Source organism: Gracilinanus agilis, chromosome 6, assembly GCF_016433145.1.
Source record: "Gracilinanus agilis isolate LMUSP501 chromosome 6, AgileGrace, whole genome shotgun sequence".
In the NCBI taxonomy this organism is placed as follows: domain Eukaryota; kingdom Metazoa; phylum Chordata; class Mammalia; order Didelphimorphia; family Didelphidae; genus Gracilinanus; species Gracilinanus agilis.
Genome location: NC_058135.1, coordinates 118,233,840 through 118,256,236, shown reverse-complemented (window position 1 = coordinate 118,256,236; position 22,397 = coordinate 118,233,840). Strand labels below are relative to the sequence as shown.

At 40.2% G+C, this 22,397-nt stretch overlaps 1 protein-coding gene across 1 annotated transcript in view; it reads left to right on the top strand.

Annotated features, from left to right (window-relative positions):
• TMEM131L (transmembrane 131 like) overlaps positions 1 to 22,397 on the top strand; it is a 167,164-nt gene that overhangs the window by 5,998 nt on the left and 138,769 nt on the right. The window contains exon 3 of the mRNA XM_044682233.1: positions 3,357 to 3,400. Within this exon, the coding sequence (XP_044538168.1) occupies positions 3,357 to 3,400 (44 nt within the window). The remainder of the gene's footprint in view (positions 1 to 3,356; positions 3,401 to 22,397) is intronic.

Here is a 22,397-nt window from a genome sequence, read left to right as displayed (position 1 = left end):
GTTTCCAGTCAAATGGATTCAAATCTTGGCTCTAATTGCTATTTGTATAAAATTGGAAAAGTGATTTTACCCCTTTGTCAAATTTGGTGGTTGGACTGTGTCCCCTCATAGGTCTCCTTCAGCTCCAAATCTATGATCTAATGACCCCTCTTTGAATTCTCTTCCCGCAAAGCCCAATAGAACCTAATATCACTCCACCTTGCTTGGAAGTTCAGGCTCTCAAGCCTGGCATTCAATAGGCTCATCACCTCTTCATGGATATTTTCCTGCTTTCTCCCCACCCTTTCCTCCAGCTAATCCATTCTACTCCCTGTTCCCTGTATAGGTCCCATTTCTTCTCCCATTTGATGATATGGTTCTCTGTGTCTTCTTGCCTTTATGATAGACTCAGTGAAATTCTTCTTTTTCTTCAGGCACCTACCCCAGCTATGCCAATCCTATAGCATCATCCTCTGTGGGTACCACTCCTCTAGTAACGAGGCGCTGCTCGCCTTTGTCCTGTCTCCTTCAGAATGGGGCTGGAACGCGTACCTGTGTGCAGCCTTTGGGATGGTGCCCCAGATAGGACAGAGAGCTGGTCAGGGCTGTTTGTTGGTGACAAAGACACTTAATCATTATTTCTCCTAAAGCCCCAGTAGAGGCAAGGCTGTCCTTTTCAGCTATTTCCTTGGATCCTGATGCTTTTTCCCTTCTAGGGTGTCTGCAGACCCATTCTAAAGATGGTAGTAGAGTAGTCATCCTGAAATGTTCTGTAAACTTTCCTGGCGTTGTTCCATAGACCTGTTTTGAGAAGGGGTGCATGTTAGAAACAAGAGCAAAGTACCTCTTTTTGGTTCATTTAATCTATCATCATAAAGACCCCTCATTAATAGCCTGTGTGTGAGAGTAGCATGAGAGGGAATATTGAGTAGTATTGAGGAGGGATTATTTATTCTGGGCTGAGACTTGCCCATCCTATAGAAGATAAATAACATGAATATATGGCCTTGAAGTAGCAGAAAGCCTCAGGGATCTCACTTTAGTTTTCCTTTTGAACTAAAGAACTCTAGGTATTTAATTTGGTAGTAAGTTTTTATTTTTAAAAGAATACATTGAATCTCTAAATAATTTTTTAATATGTGTTAGTTTAAATATCATTGTTTTTGTTCTTTTTTAAGGAAACTCATTTTTCTCTCCCTTGGTTCCTAAGTATTCTGTAAGTAGCTTTAATATAGCCTTAGTTTCCCAGTTGAAAAAAAAATCCTGTAGTCTGACTATAGGAGAGAATTCAGTAAATTCCAAGGGAATGCCCCAGGTTTTTTCTTCTTCTTCTTGTTCTTGTTGGTTACACTAGGGATGTTAAATTAAACATTCTTCCCTTGTGTGGATCAGTGCTTGGAAATCTCACTATGCAGTGATGTCTCTGTCATTCCTGAAAAGCATGAGTAATCGGTGCATTTCTGCAGGGTAAGAGGGTGGTGAGCTCTGATGACAAAGAGCAGGATTGAAGATGGTTTCCTCAGGAAGCCACTTCACCTTTCTGGTCTTCCCAGTTTTCTCATTTGTGAAGCATGGATTATAGCATCTCCCTTACTGTATTATTATGAGGATTAAATGAGAAGATAGATGTAAGACACTTTGAAAACCTTAAAGTATCCTGTCAATGTGGTTATTATTACTTCTGCTAATAATCATATGGGTCAGAATAGAGCTTGGACCCAGGTCTTCTTGACTTCTAGGCCAGCCCTTTATCTCCTATACCATGTTGCCTCTGTAAAGAATGATTCGAATCACATTTGACCAAATATTAAGTTGTCTGGGTAGACATGAAAGGAATTCGGAGAATAGCAAACCCATTGAGGGCCAAGAGTAGTCAGGGAAAGGCTTATGGACTTCTCAGAGGATCAAAGATAATATGGGGAGTGCGTTAAATATTGGGGGCTTAGACCTGGATGAAAAGAGGCAAGGATGAGGAGGGCATATGGAGTCACATAAAAAAAGCTTGATCAGAACAAAGGCTTCCTGTTGGTAAATGGTGGGAAAAATTGGATAAGGAGAGTGGGGGGAAAATTTGGAGGGTCTTAAGTTTTAAGGCTAAGGAGGTCGGAGTGGATTTCCTAGGTACTACGGAGCAGTTAGTTCATAATAAATGAGTATTGAGCATGTAAATGCTTAATAAATATTTATTCAGTCAATTAGGGATGTTCATTTGTCAGTGACAAGAAGGGTGGATTGGTGCCAGAAGAGACAGAGAGAATTAGGAAGCCTTTACAATGGTCTAGGGAGGACGTAATTTTAAGACCAAGGGAGAACATTTGATCTGGACTATGACAATGGGAATGAAGAAGAAAGAAGCATCTGACACTCGAAGATTATATGTGAAGAAGGAAGGAAAGACAATTGCCAGATGACTGGAGTTTAAGCCTGGAAGAGAATGGTGCCATTTAAAGTGAACTCGAGTCGTAGTGGGGAGCAATGATTGGACTATAAGTTTGGCTTGGGAACGTTAACTTTTAGGAAATGATGGGAGAGCCTAGTGGAAATATCCCTTAGGCTTTTAGAAAACCGGGACTGAATTTTGGGATCGTAGAGTTTTTTGCAGACACAGTAGTTGAATCGGTAAGTACAAATAAATGATTTGAGGTGAATCTCTGAGACTAGAGATTTATGCTTATGGGGAGGCAGGAAAAAGAGTTAGTGGAGCATCACCCCAGAAAATAGAGTGGTTAAAGAAGTCCAAGGAGAAATAAGGATGGTTTGGTGTGTGGTGCTGAAAGAGGAGAAAGTGTCAAGACTGAATAATTTTGTGTTTGGAGAGAGCAGGCATGGGGAAGATACCAAACCCTGGATGCCATGGCACTTGCTGCTTAAGGTGACAGTGGCAAATTTACTAAATTGAGTAATTTTCAGTTTAAAGCTCTTCTTTCTTTTTATATTGCTATTACGTTATTTGAGGTCAAAATTAAGTGATGAATTTCCAAGTGTGGTTTGGCCTGTGTTTACAAACGTCAACAGATATTTTTATAACTGGTGATTTGAAATTACAATGGGCACATATTTTTGGAGTTTGGAGCAAAAGCAAGGCAAAAAAAATCTGCTTTTACTCTAGTTTGGAGTTTTTATTTACTGTCGGGTACTAAATTGGAAAACCATTCTTCAGCAGTCGTAAGGTAAGAGTGATTTAAGGACTCTTGGTGGGGACGGCATTCGAGCAAGCAAGGATTGTGGCTTGTGGGATTCTTTGTGTCAGTGAGTCATTGCTACAAGTGCGTCAGCCTGGTTGGGATTTAAAGAATTCTTGCTCATGTATTTGGATTTTTGTTTTCTTTTTGAAGCTTCTCCTTAAATGTATTTTTTCCCTTTTTGTTTTTTAATAGGCTGATTCTGAAGAAGATTTGGAAGAGCATTCCCAAGAGCAAAGGTAAGAAGAAAAAAGAAACTCATCTTGATTAACTGGGAAGTAGCTTTGCCCATTGTGGATGCTAACTGGAGTATGACTGGGATTGATGAATGAATGTGGTCATTTGAGCACATACTTTTTTTTAAATATGAGATTCTTTGCAGTACTTGACTTTATACTCTTCTAGTAATTAATGCTGATTGCTAAATGACTGCAAAAAAAAAAAACTGTGAGAAATGCTCCCAATCATCTTTTTATGCTTCCTCTTGTTATTCTTGCTTTTTATTTACATGTTGATTATGTGTGTTTGTGAAAATGGCCTCTTTTTAAGGGTGGAAAGACTTTGCTTAGAAGAAAATGTCTTTGATTTTATGATCAGATATCTTAGTTTTATTTGTTTCAGGGAAATAGTGCTATTCTCAAATATCAATAATATTCATGCATATATGTTTTTTAATAAGATGAGACATCATGACATAGTGACAAGAGCTTTGGAGCTGGGAAGATCTGAACTCAAGTCCTGCTTCTGATACTGTATGGCTCACAAGCCACTTACTCTCTCAGTGTTCTAAAGTAATCCAAAAGACTAGGGAAGTTGCAGAGAAGGTATTAATCTGTGTGGACAGAAGGAATCTCCTCACCTGGGAGTTCCCTATATAAAATAAATAATAGGTCCAATCCTTATCCCTATTTTGTAAGAAGAGTCTTAAAATAACCATCCTGTTTTGAATGTTCAACATCCTCAAATAAAATGGAATTTTATTTGTTTAATTCCTAGGAAATTGAGCTAAGAGGTTTGGCATTTCTCTACAAAGAGAAGTCGTCTGGGATGTGTTTGTCATTTTCAAGTATTTGAAGGATTATCACATGGAAGAGGGATTAGATGCGTTCTCCTTGGCTCCAGTGAGCAGAATTGGAACCAATGAGTGAAAGTAAAAGGGCCCAGATTTCAGCTTTGATAGAAGGGGAAAAAAAACCAACCACTTTTTAATAGTTTTACACAAGAGGAATGGGCTGCTTCTGGGAGGCAGGAAAGTTCCTGGTTTCCACTTGAAGCCTTCCAATAGAGGTCGAATGGCTCTTGTAAAAGGTGATGGTGAGAGAGGTCTGTACTTTAGGGGACGTAGGGAAGGGTGTGGGGCTGTGGAGATGGATGTTCTCATAGCTCCTCAGAGTCTCATTCAGTGGCCTCAAGGGATGTCTGCTCCAATTGCAGGCTTTTCTCTTGGGATTCCGTCTGAGATGTTTAGAATGCTGGCCACTTTTTTATTTGTCTTCTATTCATATAGGCACAATTTTTCAGTGTCATTAGGAGATTTATAAACCTAGTAGAAATATGGGTGATCATTATTTAATATGTCATACATTTATTTTCCTCAAATCTCTAAATTTCCAGGTTTTCCAAAATTGTGTCTTTGTCATGTTTGGAAATTATTCCATGGGTCATTTTGCTTATTTAATTAATTAATTTAGGATATTTTTCAATGAGTCCATGATTCATGTTCTACTCTTCCCCTCCTTCCACCCACCTCCTGTAGCCAATGAGCAATTCTTCTGATCCACGGGTCATTTTGCCTCCCCAAAAAGAAAGATTTAGGCTTGGTGTCAGAAAAAAATGATTTTTCCAATTAGAACTATAAGAATACAGTGGATTGATGAGTCTATTTTAGTCTGTATTGGTGATTTCCCTTGTCTAGAAGGGACTTTTATATTTGGCTTGGTATCTGTGGAACTTTAGGTGTTTAATGAACGCTTGTTGCTTGAAACTTTGGCTGGGTGGCAGAGAGGATCGATTTGCCTATGGTTTGGACTCAGTGGCCTCTGTGGTTCCCATTATGGACTTGGAGATTGCAGTCCCATCAGTGTTCCCTGCTGCCATGATGGTAACATAAAAATGGGTCCCAGGGTGCCCGTTTACCCTGGAGGTTGGCCTGCCAGTTTGTATTTGCTTTTTTCCAGGATGCCCAGCTGGCTGGGCCCTTAGAGAGAAGATAGGATCAACTTTTTTAAGTTTTAAGAATGAGAAAGCTTAGGTGAGAGACAAAGATACCAACCTGAGGGTGCCTAGAAGAGCAGAGCCGGCATCCCTCCAAATCGGAGGCTCCCACCACCTGGGTCATTCGGCGGCATTCATGCTTTCCCCCTCCTATTTGGTGGGTCTTTATGCTGTCTCACTTCTGTAGTGGGGTTCTATTTTCCATGCAGAAATCTTCCCTGCCTGCCCAGGACCCCCTATAATAGGACACGGATAAGGGAACATTTCAGTCTGTCATGTGGATGTTTCAGTTGTTTCTTTTGAGTTAGGCATTCAGGTGTATCGCCTGCCTAGTACGGAGTATTTGGGGATTTTTCCGTTCACCACGCAGGCATTTTTGCCTTGCCATTGCCCTCTTTTACGTGAGGTTCTTGCCCCTAAGGAGGGTGTCAGGAACGGGAGTGCATTTTCTGGGGTGGTGGCTGGAGAGTTTGGAGCTGGGATTTTGTCCTTGTGGGAAATCCCCAGTGAGGAGACTGCCTCTACCAGTGTAGAGGGGCGCCATTGCTCTTTCTCCTCTTGGAAAGCCCTCTGGCACGGAGAAGTTATACAGCTCAGGCACATCAGAGGCAGGGCTTGAACCTATGAGTTTTTGACTCAGAGGCCAGCTCTCATCTGTTCCCTGGAGCTACCCCTCTACATCCAGCCATTATTATGTGGTACTATGTTCCCAATGTGATTGGAGAGGGAAGGAGCAGTGCAAAGGAGATTTTTACTGAGGAAGTGGCATTTGGGTGGGGCTTTGGAGGGTGGGTAGGAACCTACCAGTCCTAGGGAACAAGCCATGTGAAGGCAATAGGTTTTGGCACTTTTCTGGGTACAGATATTCAACTACATTAGAGAAAAGACTGCATGAAAGGTATCCATTTGGCCCAAGACCGGACAAGTACCGGGCCTTAAACTGGATTTAAGGTGCCCAGGTGGCATTTGCCATTCAGGGCAGAGAAGCTTAAACTGTACTCATGCACTAGGAAGCCACTGAAGAATAAAATAGCAGCCAGCATTTATATAGCATTTTACTGTTTACAAAGCACTTCACAGAAATGATCTCATTTGAAGAATTAAAAATGGTGGTGGTGGGTTGATCTAAGTGGTCTGTAAGGCATCTTCCAGCACTCAAATGCTTTCCCTGTTTGGGACCCTTCTGTCAAAATGCGTTTTTCCTAAAGACTATGGAGAGGTGGATGTTAATATTGGTGGCACTTGGTTTCCACTGTTGATAGGGTTATTCATGAAGCCATTTGTGCTTCTTTTATAAGCAGATAATGCTTGGCTTTCAAAAGCTTCCAGACCTTCTGTGCCTTAGCACGCCTTTTGTTCTCTGCGGGATTCACATGCTGGTGATGGTGAGAGAAGGACGACTTGGGAATGGATGACAGATTGAAAGTCTACACTGATTCTTTTTTCTTTCACTCTTGTATTGCCCTGCTGGAGAGCTCGAGAGAGAGACTTGACCATTTTAGGACTCCTGAGAAGAGAATGCCTTTAAGGAATGGTTTGCATTAATGGAGTCCAAGGCAGGCTGAAGATAATGTCATCAGGAAAAGGACACTGCCCAGAGCTCCCCAGCTTTGCAGGTTACCCCAGAAACTGGCCCTGCTCCTTTTTAAACCCACATGAAGCGCATGGCTCCTGGCTTCTGTGCTAGAGCAGCCCCTGCAAAACCCAAGAGTGCCAAGATCGGGCCAGAACCAGGTGCTAGTTTTGTCCTTGGAACCGGAATCTTTCTCTGATCATATTATAGAGGATCATTTATCTGCAAGAACTGTCAAAGCTCTTTCATACTGGAGTTAGGATTCCTTTTCTCTAGGCACTTTTCTGTCAGCGCCTCCCCAGACTCAAAAACAACACTGGCCTATGAGGTAGGGAGTGTAGACGTGGGAAATTAGGCTATTTGGTCTTTTTACCTAACCCTGCCCATAGACCACTGCCATGAAATGGTCAAAACTCATTCCTTCAGCTGTTGATATCCTCACAGCTGTTCAATATTTATGTGAAGCATCTCCAGCCAGTCTCTAGGGAATTATTTAGTCTTGTTGATGTGTTCAAAACGAGTTCTTTGAGGGCCGGGACTCTCTTTGTCTCTGTCTCTCTCCGTCTCTCCCCACTGCCTCTCCCTCTACTCCCTCTCCCTCCCTCCCTCCTTACCTCCCTCCTTCTCTCTCTCTCTCTCTCTCTCTCTCTCTGGTGTAGTTTGTGGGCCAAAAACACTCTCTTGATCATTTTCATCGTTACCACTTTTATCTTCAGGTTATTTTCACATGTTGACAGTAACCTGCTTCTTTGCTAGACAGAAATGAGGAATGTGGTCATGAGGACAAATGAACTTCAGTTTTTTTGGTAGATACATACTCTCTTGCTGGTGGAGAAGTGTACCCAAATTCTTCATATATGTTTTTTGTTAGTATGTTGGTAATGTGTGAAATTTATTAGAGCTTTGGCAAAATAAGAGCACAGTAACATTTTCTTAATTTCAGTTTTTTTTTCAGGGTGATTGTAATAAGCTGTAGTTGTAGGCAGTGATTAGTGTTGATGCCTGTAGAGATAGTTGATTTATTTCATCAATAGGATCTATGGTCAAGGACATTCAGAGTGTGGTTTAGCTGAAATAGAAGGAGAATATTGTTAAAAGATATCGCCAAAAGAGTAGAAACGACCAATTTCTTATGCCTTATTTTATGATTTTTTTTAATGGTGTCTTTTCTGGCAACTCAGATGTCATTTAACAAAGTTTATATACAAACAATCAGGGAATTTATACCAATGTTCTGCTTCTGGGGAAAAAAAAGGGAAGAGAAAGAAAACTCAACTTAGAAAGTTTTAAAAATTCAACAAATTCCAAGTCAAGTTTGGATGACATTTTCTGGCAAGATTTAGAAAACAGAAAACTGCGTAGGAAGCTCCTTGAAGATGGGCCCTGCCACTCATTTATTTTACCTCTCCAATTATAGGTACTTAATAAATGTTTGAATAAGTGAAAACAGAAATGAAAACAAAAGCAAGTTATATTTGAAAATGACCAGAAATCTTGGAATAAATCCTCAGCGAAATTTTCCTTTTTGGTACTGAACACATCCCAAGAATATGCAGTGGATGGGATTCTCACTTACTATTGTTCTTTAGAACTATAAAGATGGGACTCTGTTACCACTGTGGCATTTTCCATGTCTGTAAATTAAAACAATGTGAGCACTTGCTCAGCATTAGTGAAAAAGAATTGGAGAGAGTTGGAGTTCCAATTCCATCCCTGCTATTTAGTGGCTTTCTAACCTTGGACAAGTCCACTCCTCCATCTTTTAATTTTTAATTTTTTTTTTTGGCCCTACATGAAATATTCCTAGGCACAGCTCTGCTAGAGTGGTAGCTAAGGGGGAGCAATGGGACTGCTAGGAGGGTTCCACAGTCCTTACTGCGCCTGCTCACCTCTCAGGGTGGCCTTGGCTGGACAGAGTGACTGTGGATGTCCTGGAAGAGTTCTGCCGTCGGACCTCTGCTAACGAGTCTTCTTTTCAGTTCTGGCAGATCTGGGCTCAGGAGTCTTTGGCATCTTTTTCTATTTGAGAATTAGCTCTCGGTCTTTAACAGTGCCAAGAAGCATGACGGAGATTGATAAAATAAAGTCAACTATTGTAGATGGGACCTCATGAAGGTTTCCAGCTGTCCTTGGTGCTAGTGCGTGGCAGCCCCGCTCCTGGTTTAGACCATGGAAGGGAGGTGGGGAAGGAGATGGACCTTATGCCAGTCGCTTCCCCGGAGTAGAGTCTTGTAGGCCTCGAGAGGTGGAGTCTCTGCTTGTGGCTCCTGAGCGGCAGCTCCCTGAGGAATTTTTTCTGGGGTGATTATTGCTGTCTTCTGGCATTTTTCTTGGCTATTGAATCATGGTTAGGGAAAGGGACAACATGGCCCATAGCCGGCGATGTCTGTGTCTGTTTCCATTTACCTAGGCTCTTTATGTTATTATTGATCACATTAATAATAATGATTATATGATTGATTAGGATTCTATTATAGATTGTTAAAATGTTGGCATCGTGATGCTGTGGAACATCCTGATGAGAGGCATTGGGGGAAAAAAGAGGCATCCGGCTGCCCTAGAGATGGGCTGGAGGATTAGGCTTTGACTGCCAGCTCCACCATTTTCTTTTTACCTTGGACAAGCAACCTCCTGTCTCAAACTCCGTTTCCTCTTTTATAAAATGGGACTCCTCCTCGTCCTGTCATCTCCTGGAGCTCCTCTGAGGAACCCTGGGGATCCCGAGACCCGCCCCTGACCGCTTTCATCATCCGGCGCTGTCTGACCCCAAGACATCAGTAGTGCTATGGATTGTTCTCTGCCAACCGTGAACCAAGGATAGCTGTGTTTTACCCAGTGGCACTTCTGGCTGTAATCCCTGTAGATCTGGGAAGCCGTGCGGAATGGGTGGCAGCGTATCTGGGCTCAGAAGACCTGGGTTCAAATCCCATCTGGGATGCTTATCGTCTTTGCGACCCTGGAGAAAGCACGTGTTTGCTTTGTTTCCTTCTCTATAAAATGCGGGAGAGTGGACGAGCCAGGCCGCGGGGTGTCTCCCTGCGGGGGACAGACGCTCCAGGCCTCTTACTGGCATGGGGCCTCTCTTCATGGCCACAGTCAGGGCCGGGATGGGTTAGTTGTGGTGCCACAGATTCGAGGCTCTCCGGCAGAGCCCAGGGAGCACTGCCATCCCCCGGGCGGGCAGATCTCAGGGCAGCGGCTCTCTGAATCGGCCCTGGGGATGAGCGACAGCCCCACGCGCATCCCGGCGGGTCTCTAAGAGGATGAGTCAATGTTTGGTGGCCCGCTGGAACTTGGGGGGCTGGGTGCGATCGAGCTTGAGCCGAGAGGTGGCTCTCTCTCCTGGAGCGTCTGTCACCGCTCCCTGGTGCCTCTCCTTCCCTGCACCCCAGGCAGACCAGAGCCCTGGTGCTGGAGGCCCTCTCTGATGCCCCTCCCCTGGGGGTGCCATCGGGGCTTTCCTGGTAGACGAGCTGCGGTCATTGGCCATTTCCTTCTCCCGCTTGTAAAAATGGGATTTTATGCAGAGGAGATGGAACCAAAGGGAGAAGGGGGCAGCGGAGACCAGCAGAGGATTCTGGGAATTTCTCTGAGGAGGAGGGAGAAGAGTGGGCTTCCGGCTGAGGGGCTGGGAGGAGGAGGAGGACACAGAAAACCCAGCTCTGATCTGGTCCGGAGGCCTTGGGAGGATCTTTCTCTTGGAAATTGGAACCCTGATTCCCTGATCACAGCCATTTCAACACAAATCATCCTTCAAGACTACATCCATCAAGTCAACTAAGATTTGGGACTCCTGGGAGCAATCTCTGAAAGAGTCTCCCTCACTCGTTACCCAGCCTTGCTGAGAGACCCTTTTCAGTCAAACCCTACAATTATAGGAAAGGATAGAAATAGAGGGGGAAGGGGGAGAAGCTTAGGGGTTGGAACTTAAACCCAAATCTTAGTTTAGCACCTTGTTCGCAAACTATATGGCTCAGCATCGGGCTACCTACCACAGCACAATAGGTTTGGCTGCGCATGGACTCAGAGCTTTTGCCAAAAGTTAAACCTTGTGCAAAGAGCAGAGACTCGCCCTCGAACCTCTCCCAGGGCCAGGGATCCGCCGCGTCCCCACCTTTTGCCTCTTCCCTTTCTTCCGACGCGTATATTATTCCTGAAAGCGAGTAGGTTCCCGTCAGTGAAGAGCGAGGTGGAGACCAGGAAGGGAGGAAGCGCCCCGGGAGAGCAGGAGCCTGGTTCACTGGGTGCCTCCATCTCCCTGGGGAGGACCTGTCTGAAGTGACCTTCCTCCTCAAGTCTCCAGTAAACGGGCCGCCTCCCTCTCCGGGGCTGCCCTGCCTCCTTCCCGGGGGCAGGAGGATAGACCGGCCACAGGAGAAAGCCGGCCATTTCCCTCGCGGAGACCCTCGCGGGGGCTGATGTGGCAGAGCCGGACAGTGAGCCAGCAGGAGCGCTGAGAGATGGCCTGGTGCCAGACCTTACGATGCCTGGGCTGGAGGAGTTTGGACCAATCACCTCACCTGCCCTTGGGCCTATGTTTCCATTAGTAAAATGAAGGGATTCGACTTTTTCTCTAGAATCCAGTTAAAAATCTCGTGATTCCATGCTTTTTATTTGCAATGCACTTGAAAAAACCCCAAACTTACTGATTGTAACTCTTTCATTCTGGGGGAATGAATTTATTATGAAAAATTATTTCTCCATCCTGAACTGGATAATTCTACTCCATAGTGAGCACCTCTCCAGTGATAAGGATTGATAACACAACAAACACCAATTTTTTTTTTAGCTTTAGCTTGTGTGAGAATATGAAAATTTTATTTTGAATGAAATTTAAAATTTGTTTTTGTAAAACATTTACCATTATATTAATTTCATTATGAAAAAGCAGAACTTATCCCACCAGAGTTTAGTGTTGCGAATGCTTTATATTTATTTAGAAGATAAGTTGAGAAGGAATTGGATTCTGTATAATTTAGGATATAGTCCTTGAACAAGCAACATTTCTGAAAGAGCTTCTTCTATAAAGGAAGCCCAGTAGATTTGCGAATGGATTGTGGACACAAGGATGTTCTAGGACTCGGGAGAACTGACCATGTTTGTGCCTTTCTTCTTGGACAGAGTTTTAGTTTTCTTACTGCATAGTAATAAATAACATATTAACGTTTTGCCTTTCGGCTACCATTCCATCAGAGTGACTGAAGTGTATGTTTTTTTTTTTAAATTTTAAATTTAATTAAAAATTTTTCCCATGGTTACATGATTTACATTGTCTCTCTTCCTTCTCCCTTCCCCTCTCCCAGAGTTGATAAGGAATTCCACTGGGTTATACATATATTATCACTCAAAACCTATTTTTATATTATTCATTTTTGTATTAGAGTCATCTTTTAAAACCCAAACCCCAAATCATATACCATCTATGGTTTTTAAAGAAAGGTTTTATTGATGCTTTTTAATATCTCCTTCACTTTCCAATAACCCCCAGCCCTTCCTCTGCCCTGGTGACAGGAGAGTCCAGTTAAGCCAGACAAGGAAGTAGTGACCAGGCCAGGATGATGGATGCTGTCTCTACAGCCTGGTCACTTCTCTGCCCAGAGGAGACAAGGGCAGCAGGTAGCTCAGGCTTTTTACCATTGATCCTCTGAAGTCACAATCATTGATTACTACATTGATCATAGTTCTGAAGCCTTTCAATGCCATTTTCACTATTAAATTCATCATATAAATTGTTCTTCTCTTCCTCTTTGTGTTGCCCTGTACCTTTAACATTCAGGAAGCTTTATGGTTACACTTGGATCCCAGAGATTAGGGTTTGGATCCTGCCTTTGAGAATAGCCTTGTGACTTTGAGCAGGATCCTTCATCTCAGAGACTCAGTTTCCTGATCTGTAAGAGGGAAATGATATATTTTTTCTGCCCACTTCCCAGGGTTGATGACTAGAGAACTGTAGAAGTATTCCTGGTTATGTGTGAATATATTACATTTAGGCTCCTGACTTTTTATCCCCTTTGTGGAGTTAGATATTAGAGAATGGTAATCTGGTAAACCAGGGCTCTGAGGGATTACAGAACCAGCAAAAGGTAGTAATCCATGTGGGAAATGCTCCTGGCTTTAGGACCAAGGATGTCAGAGCTGAAAGGAGTCTCAAAGATGCTGTCAACCTCTTTGTTCCCAAGGAACAGACTGAATTTCAAAGAGAATTGATTTGTCCCAAGTTAACAGAAGTGATAAATAGTGATCCAACCAAACGGAGGCCATACAAATGGCAGGTTTTCCCAATCTGATACTGCTTTGTTCATAGATTTCTATTTTCAAAATAATCCCTCTAAGTGTCTGTATCATAGTACTTCTCCCACTGCCTGGGGATTCATAGTTCTTGGGCTGGAGGTGGCCATGGGAGGGCCAGAAGGCATATTTCTCCTAGAATAGGGAGTTAGAGTGGCCTGATAATAATGCGCAATTATGCAGAAGTGCCAACATGTTTTAGTGAGAATTAAAATAAATGAACCTGGTGGAGTCATAGTCAGCTGATTGATCTAGCAAAGTTGTCAGAAACTTTTCTTAGCAAGCAAAGACACTTGGGCTGCTTTATACTTGTTAGCACTTCTGTATCGCTTTAAGCTTTACAGAGATCTTATTTTTATCCTCACAATCACTAAAGGAGGTAGGTACTCTTATGATGGTCATTTACAGATGGGGAAACTGAGGCAGGCATAGGCTAAGCAATGTGTTCAGAGTGAAACAGCTGGTGTTGTCAGCTGCCTGACCCCAGGTCATTAGTTCTAGCCTCCTCCTAATCTCCCTTTGAAAATATTTCACCTCAAAAGTGCAGCCTCTCATTTTCTCTCTCTCACACACACTAAATATATATATGTATATATATAAACATATATTTTATGATTACATTATATATTTAGATGTGACCAGTGGTGGATTTGTTTCATTTGATGTGTTGGTTGCAAGGGTTTGGTTTTATTATTATTTTTTCAATGGTGGAAGACAGAAAATTGATTTTTGTTAGTGGAAAAATAAAAGCATTTTCCTCAGCGAGTGTCATCATTCACCTTAATTCACCTGGTTTCTGAAGCCAGATGTTCTTATGTCTTTATTGGGTTTTGTGTTTAATGTGTGAAATGAGGTTAGGCTTTCTTTTATCAGTGCCTCATTCCAATTCCTCCTCTTCAGTAGATTTCTGATATCTTAATTAGTTAAATCCAGATGACTAATGCTACCTGGTAGGAGTTATTTTTTATTATTATTATTTTTTTAAAACCCTTAACTTCTGTCTTGGAGCCAGTACTCTGTATTGGCTCCAAGGCAGAAGAGCGGTAAGGGTAGGCAATGGGAGTCAAGTGACTTGCCCAGGGTCACACAGCTGGGAAGTGTCAGGAGTTATTTTTAAAATGGGTTTTTATGGATAGCTTATGTTTTGACTTAGCCTAGATTTCCTCCTTTATACCTCCTCAATCTTTCAGAGTCATCATACAAAGAATTCCTTGCAGAAAAAAAGAAAAAAAATTGGCAAAACTGATGCATACATATGAAAAAATCCGACACTAGGTGCTATGCTCCATTGCCTTGGCCCCTACCTTCCTTTCCTCTGGCAAAAGAAGGGGGCAGGTGTCTTCTTATAGGAGCTGTTCTATTAATGATAAATTTAATCCTTCACACCACTTCTGCTTTAGAGTAATCTACATCGTTAACAGGTTTTTGTTTTCTTGAGTGGGAAGGAGGGAGCAATAGTTGGGGCCAGGGTAACTTAAACAGCAGATGCTTGTTTTGGGAAAATCTGATCTCTGGTCCATGAATTGGTTATGGTCGGCATGCTTCTTAGCTAATTAGGTTCCTGATATCCACTTCTCTGGTAATTAGTGATCCATCTTGGCAATTTGGCATGACATATGAGCATGACAACAAGGTAGAAGAAAACACTCAGTTTTGCTGTCTACTCTTTAATTTTGTAAAGTTCATTTAATCCAGGTTATAAATTCCAATTTAGGTCTACTTTAAAATTAAGATTAAGCCAGAAGGAAAGAGGATTTAATAATTGGTCTTTATTTTATATCGCAGAGGGAACTTTTTCTTTAATTGTTTTAGGTAAACTTCTTACTGTTTAAAAAGGAGAGACCAATTATGTTTTTTCTTACAGGAGGATGGAATTTGAGAGCCAATTAAAGCATTAAAAAATGTGTATTCAGGGGCAGTGTCATGGGAGTTGGTGGCACACATTCTGAAAGTGACAAATATTCATAGTCCGTAAACTACCCATATGTTTTCAGTTAAATGTCTCCTATCTTTAACTAGCCAGATGGGCCCTGCCCACATTCAGTGTTGATATGCTTGGAAAGTAAGGCTCATCGCAATGTAAATATTAAATTACAGTAGATTTGAACCAAGCTACTAATCTTAGGACTACCTAGTAGGCATTCATGATTTACTTTTGTTTTTGTTGTTATTTTTATTGTTGTCATTGCTGGCTAGTAACTTCCTAAGAAAAAGTTTGTTCTAAACTTTAAAATAAACATATAGTAATCTTACTCAAACCCTTTAGCTAGCCTTTAATAAGACAAAACCAAAAGACTTAGTGAAAGTCTAATGAATGGATTTTCCCCTTGTTTTCCTTTTATTTTTCTTAAAAGAATAATTTAGAATCTTTATATTAATTTTAATGTTTATAAAACCATCCTCATTTACCAGGCAACAGTCTCTTAATTTTAAAAATACTAACAATAATGCTCAAACTAACCCCTTGGGAAATGTCCTTTATCTAATGATGTAGGCCCTTAATTTTTCATAAAGGAAGGGAGTATGAATCCTACCATTCCTCCTTGCCCATCCTATTTTTCCAGGATCATCTTATTATGGAATTATATGACTGAAAGTGATGATCTGATGTAGGTTCCTGCCTTCAGGAGGCCGTAAGCCACTTTGGAACAGCAAACTCTCTCTCTCTATTCTGCTTTCAAAGTTGTCCCTGGTTATAAACCCATGTCTTTAATCAGAATTGCCTCTTCAGCTGCCTTTCATTTGTAATTTGTCCTACTGGGACCTCAAACTGAGCATGTCCCAAACTGAGACTCTCATCTTCCTCTTGAAGCTACTTTTCTTCCAAATTCACTTTTAATGCCTTAATGCCTTGCTCATTTACTGTATTCTCTCATATTTGAAATCTGGTGTCTGTCCAATTCCTCCTTCTCCCTCTCATATCCCATCAGCTACCTTGCAATAGCCAGCATCTTTCTTTCAAATCTGTTCCCATCTCTTGTGACCATTTGCCTTCTTTAGTATAATTGGCCTACCAGCAGGTCTTTTCTTTCTGTCAAAAACATTCTTCATATCAATCCCAAATGAATGGTCTTTATTATATAGATTAGGTCATGTTATTTCTGCTCAAAAATCATATTAACTTCTTTGACATTTAAGATTTTCTTCAATGCAATGCTACCCAACTTTTCCAATTTTATCTCATATTTTTGGGAAAGTTTTAGAAATATTCTTAACATCTTTAGGTGTTTTTTTTTCAAGTATTAAAAAAAAACCTCTCCCTCCCATTAACATCCCCCTTACTTCACTGAATAAATTTGTTAAAAGTCCCCCAAATAAAACCTTTAGTATATAACCTGTCGAAACAAATTCTCACATTAGCCATCTTTGAAAATGTATGTCTCTTTTTGAGTTCATCAGCTCTGTTACATCAGGTGTGTAATGTTTCATTTTTGTTCCTTTGGATTCATGATTTGATCATGTGTTGACCAATGTTCTAAAAAATCTTTTGAAGACATTTTTCCCTATAGTGTTGTCATTGTATTAATTTCTCCTTGTTCTGCTCACTTTGCATCATTTTATAGAGCTCAGTTTTCTCTGAAAGTGTACATTTTATCATTATATGGCACAGTAAATCCCACTGCATTTATCATGTTCATTTTAAGTTTACCTCTTCTCTTTTTCCTTACACCCTTTTTGTCTCTTAAAAAATTAACTAAAACATTTAGCCTTTAAAAAACCCTTTTTCAATTACATATGAAAGCAATTTTTGACATTTGTTTTGAAATTTTGCATTTCAGATTCCCTTTCTCCCCCGACTCCCTAAGGCAGTAAATAGTTTGATACAGGTTATATTAGTTCTGTTATGCAATACATATTTCCATAGTTCTCGTGCTGTGACAGAAGACACATGTCATACATACATACAAAGATTGCTTGCTTTGATCTGCAGTCACACTTCACCAGTTCCTTCTTTGGCTGTGCCTGGCATTTTTAATCTTGAGTTCCTTGGGGTTATCTTGGAACCTTTTTTGCTGATAATAGTTGATTATTGTACAATATTTCTGTCACCGTAAAGCCTGCTCTTCTGGATCTGTTCACCTCACCCCGCATCAGTTCATTTAAGTCTTTACAGGCTTTTCCAAACTCATCCTGTTTGTGTTACGACATAATAGCATTCTGTTACAATCATAGACCACCACTTACTTGTTCATCCATACCCCAGTGGATGGAGAGACCCCCAGTTTCTAGTTCTTTACTACTACAAAAAGAGCTGCTATAAATATTTTTGTGTAAGTAGTTCCTTTCCCCCGTCTCTGATCTCTTTAGGTAATACACCCTGTCATGCCTTCTCACTTCTCTTGTAGTAAAGATTAAAAAAAAAAAATTCAATTCAACAAAGCCACCTGATCCAGTGAGCGCAAACGCAAGCATTCATTTTCTCATATCTTTTCCAGGGCCAATTTTGGTCGTAGTAATGGCACCTTTTTTTGGTGGTGATTTCAGTTCTCCTTTTTATCATTGTGTGTCTTGATTTTTCCTGATTCTGCTTACTTTGCTCTTTACCAGTTCCTCAAAGTCTTTTTGTTTCTCAAAATTCCTCATTTAGTGTTTCTTCCTGAATAGTAAAACTTCATTACGTTCCCTTTGCTCGATCCGTTTAGCTATTTTGGTGTAGCTTTCTCTCTTTGCCGTCTCTTGTGCAGACATTTAGCTATGTGGCCTGGGCAAATTGCTCTTAGCCTTAGCCATCTGCAAAATCTGTGTAATTATATTTTCTATTTTATAGGGTTGTTATGAGGATCATATGAGATAATATTTAAATCACTTTGCAAATTTTAAAGTGCTATATAAATGCTACTTTTGTTATTATTACATTCTCTTGGCTTTGCTTCCTTCATTTTGTATCACTTCTCATGTTTCTCTGCATTTCACATGTTTGCCATTCCTTATTTTTCCAAAATACTTTGATATGTTCATATATCATATTTTTAATCTATTCTCCAATTTTTGTGCATTTCTGTAACAAATATTGCTGTTGCCATTAAGGAAAAAAAAAAGGTTTTTTCTAGAGGTCAGCCTCCTTGGAGTATTACTACCAGGAGTGGAATCTTTGAATTAGGTGGAATGAACAATTTAGTAACTTTGCATGCATGCATGATTCAAAATTGTTATCTTGAACTTGTTAATCCACTTAATAGCTTCAGAAGTTTCAAAAACTTTTATTTCCTTCGACCACTTGTCTTTCCAAAGAATACCTTTTAATTTTATAGGTTTGTGTCATCTGTTCCACATGGATTTTGGATGTCAGACATGATCAGTGGTATTTAACATGATTTTTGTTCTTGATGCATATCTTCTTATCTTGGTTATTGCCACATTGAGTTCATTTAGGCAAATACTTCTTTGCTTTTTACATGATCAAAGTAATCTTTTTTATCTTTCATGCTCTTATTTTTCATTCTATGTTTGTTGCAAATATTTATCTTATGAGTAGTTGTGAAAGATAAATCTTCCATTCTCTAATTTTTCATTGTATGACTTATATTCAAGTAATTTATCCATTTTAAATTTGTGATATATGAACCTATTTCTTTTTTTTATCAATTTGAGCTTCAATTTTCCAATTATTTCTTGAGGCTCAAATCAAGAGCCTTGCCCTGTAGTTTATGTTTTGGGGCTTATGAATCCCCCCATCTTTAAAAGCTCATTTCAAAAGCAACTTCTACCAATAAGTCTCCTACATCTCCTTACCAGTCAGGAGTTTCCTCTTGGGGCCTCATATAGTTCTGAGGCACATGCTGTGAATTATTGTTTTATCTCTCTCATCTGCCTATGCTGTAAGATCCACGAAAGCAGGATCATAAACTTTGTATTTCCTGAGCATTATTTGGTCCACAGCAGGTATTTAGTAACTATCTGCTGAATGATGGAACGACGAATGAGAACGATACAACTTTTTAAAGGATGAAAAGTGGACTAAGAGGAGCTCGAAGAGGTGTAATAAGGAAGCAGGAAAAAGAGGAGGCGATCGATAAGGCCATTGACCAGACGTAGAGTGCCTGTGCTTAAATTAAGAAAACTTTCTGACTTCAAGTAGAAATCCAATCATTAGGTATACAGTTAACTTGGAAAACAGTTAAAGATAGTAAATCATCAGCATGTTTTATAATCATATTCTCTTGGCTCTGATTCTATTTTCATTCTTCTGTTACATAATAGTAATAAGTTTTGCTCAAATAAGCCTATGAAGGTCTGTTTTTAAAAATTTTTATTTTTATTTTGAATATTTTCCCATAGTTCCATGTTCCATGTTCTTTCCCTCTCCCCAAACCCCTCTAGCCCCCCTTTAGGCAACGCACAATTCCACTGGGTTTTACATGTGTCATCGATTAAGTGGAGGTGAGTTTTTTAAATGCTGTATTGTATCAGTAATTTAATTATTTCAGAATTATTTTGCATATATTTTAAATTTTCCCAAGTTTCCTTTTCTTCCTCAGAAGGCTCTTTTGGGGACACTATGAGCAGTGAACATTTCTTTGCCAATTTTCTGAACTACTTAAAAATAACTTTAAAAATGTGTATTTTGTTGTCATATCACATTCATTTCTGGGTCTATCTCTTCCTGTACCCAGTGAACCTTTCCTTGTAACAGATTAAAAAAGAAAACAAGGTGTTCCACAAATCCAGCACACATGGATGGCATTAAAGGGATGATGCCGTGATTCCACACCCATAGTCTCCCACCTTTCCATTGGAGAAAGGAAGGTCACCCCTCCTTTTAAACATAAATGTACCCATACAGGCACGTTATAGATGCTTGTTTCATGGAATTAAATCTTATTACTATAATTTGGAATTTTAAAAATAGGAAGATTGTGGATCTCAAGAAAACATTCCAGTTTTTATTTTGTTTATGCTGCTAATTTTAGAACTGGCTTTTGAAATATTTTTCTTTTTGAGACATCAGTAGAGGAATGGTTGAATTTCATGCACATGTATCTTGATAACTTCAGATTCTTTACAGGAAAATTTCTGAGACGTCTAACTTAAAGTGGAAATTTGATCAGCAAGTTTTCTCTTGAATTTTCTTGCCGAAGACTGAACTATTCCTTACATAAACTCTGTACCACAACCCTTGCTTCCTTTAAGACTCAGCCTTGGGGGGGACATCTAGGTGGCTCAGTGGATTGAGAGCTGGACCTGGGTTCAAAACTGACCTCAGGCATTTCCTAGCTGTGTCACCCTGGGCAAGTCACTTAACTCTCATTGCCTAGTCCTTACCCTTTTTCTGTCTTGGAGCCAATACATAGTAGTGATTCTAATATAAGATTAAAAGATAAAATAAGATTAGAGATTAAAGATAAGAGATTTTAAAAAATTGCTACTAAGAACAAAAGGATTTTTAAAAAAAAGACTCAGGTTTGGTGGTCTCTCTTAGGGGAAGGCCTTGGTTTCCCCTCATTGTCATTGCATCCTCCGTCCTCATTATCTTCTTTTTACTTATCTGTCTCCCTAGGGCATCTCCTTTCTCTGGAATGTTAAGTTCCTTGTGGAAGGAAGGAAGGAAATGAGCATTTATTAAATTCTTGCTGTGTGCCTAGAATTGTGCCAAGCTCTCGTGACTAAATGATTAAATTCATTATTAAATTAATAATAATATCATTAATAATCTGTTATCTCATTTGGTTTTCACAACAATGCTGAAGCTGATGCTCTTTATTATCTTCATTTTATAGTAGAGGAAACTGAGACAAACACAGGCTAAGTGACTTGCCCAGGGTCACACTCACGTCTTCGTGGCCTCAAGGCCAGCTCGCTTAGGACCAGGAACGGTTGGGCTTTTCTTTATAACTTTCCTGCCTGGCAGGCACACAGTAGGAAGTGGACGCTAATGCCCTTCCTCCCTTCCTCGGCGATCTCTTCCCAACTCTAGAGCTTTAATCATCTGCATGGCTAGTACCCTTATATTTGGGGCTCTCAGGGACTGCCGAAATAACCCAGTTCAACCCTCTTATTCAAAGAGGGGGAAACACACCAGGATTCAAAACGAGATTTTTGAGACTGAGCCCAGGGACCGTCTCCCTCTACTTCCACTTTTTGAAACCAAGTGATCACAAATCAGGAGAGGGTGATTTAAAGCAGAAACGTCAGAAACACTGCTGGGCTTGCGGCCTGCGGCCTGGAACTAGATGAAAACGTAGTTAGGAAATATGGAACCGAATAAATCAAATATGTTCAACATAGATAATATTAACATGTAGCTTTCTAAGTCAATATGTGGCTTGCAGGGATCCTGAAGGGTGTTTTTATTTGAGTTTGACACTCCTGATATTAAAGAACTAGTTAGGAAGGAAATTAAATTTAAAAAAAAAAAAAAAAAAGGTGTACAGTGTCCATCCTTTCTGGTCCTGAGGAGTTAGTTATCTCAGGGTTGCTACCATTTATGTGGCTTTACTTTTTTTTTTTTTTTTTTTTGCTTTACTGTTAATAGGGCAGCAAAGATGATGGAGCTCTAAGGAAACTCGGCCTGATGGGGGTAATGATTTCAGCAGGGAGTTGTGAAAATGAAGACTATTTCCTCAGGCTCCAGGGTAGTCACAGCCAGCAGCTATTATCAGCTGCCAGGGATTTTGACATCCAGTTGGCCAGAAGCCTCAGAGATGTATAAAAAGGTCCAGGAGGGACTGATTACTAGTAGGATTAAATTTGAGTTAGGAAGGAGTCATCTAATCAGAGCCAAGGGATAGGAATAAGTATTAGGATAGACATTGGGTTTGTCAAAAGTTTGCCGACTACTTAATGCATATCATGTTACTGCTAACTCGCTATGGTCCTGTGTAATTGATTTTTAAAGGTATTAATATCCCCATTTCACAGATGTAGAATCTAAGGTTCAAAACTGTTCATGGACCTGCTCATAAGGGTTAAAGGAAGCCCTAAAAAGCCCAACCTCTTCTGAATTTAATCCTTTTTAAAAACTTTTAAAGTTTTTAAATTTAAATTTATTTGAAAAATAATTTTAAAATAAATCAATGTATTATTAATTATGATAGTAATAAATAAAATGCATTTCTTTAAATTTTAAAAACTATTTTTACTAATTTAAAAATATTTACTATTTTTCCTTGTGTCTCCAGCTGGGATTAATAACTGTTGGAGACTAAAGAATATATTGAATT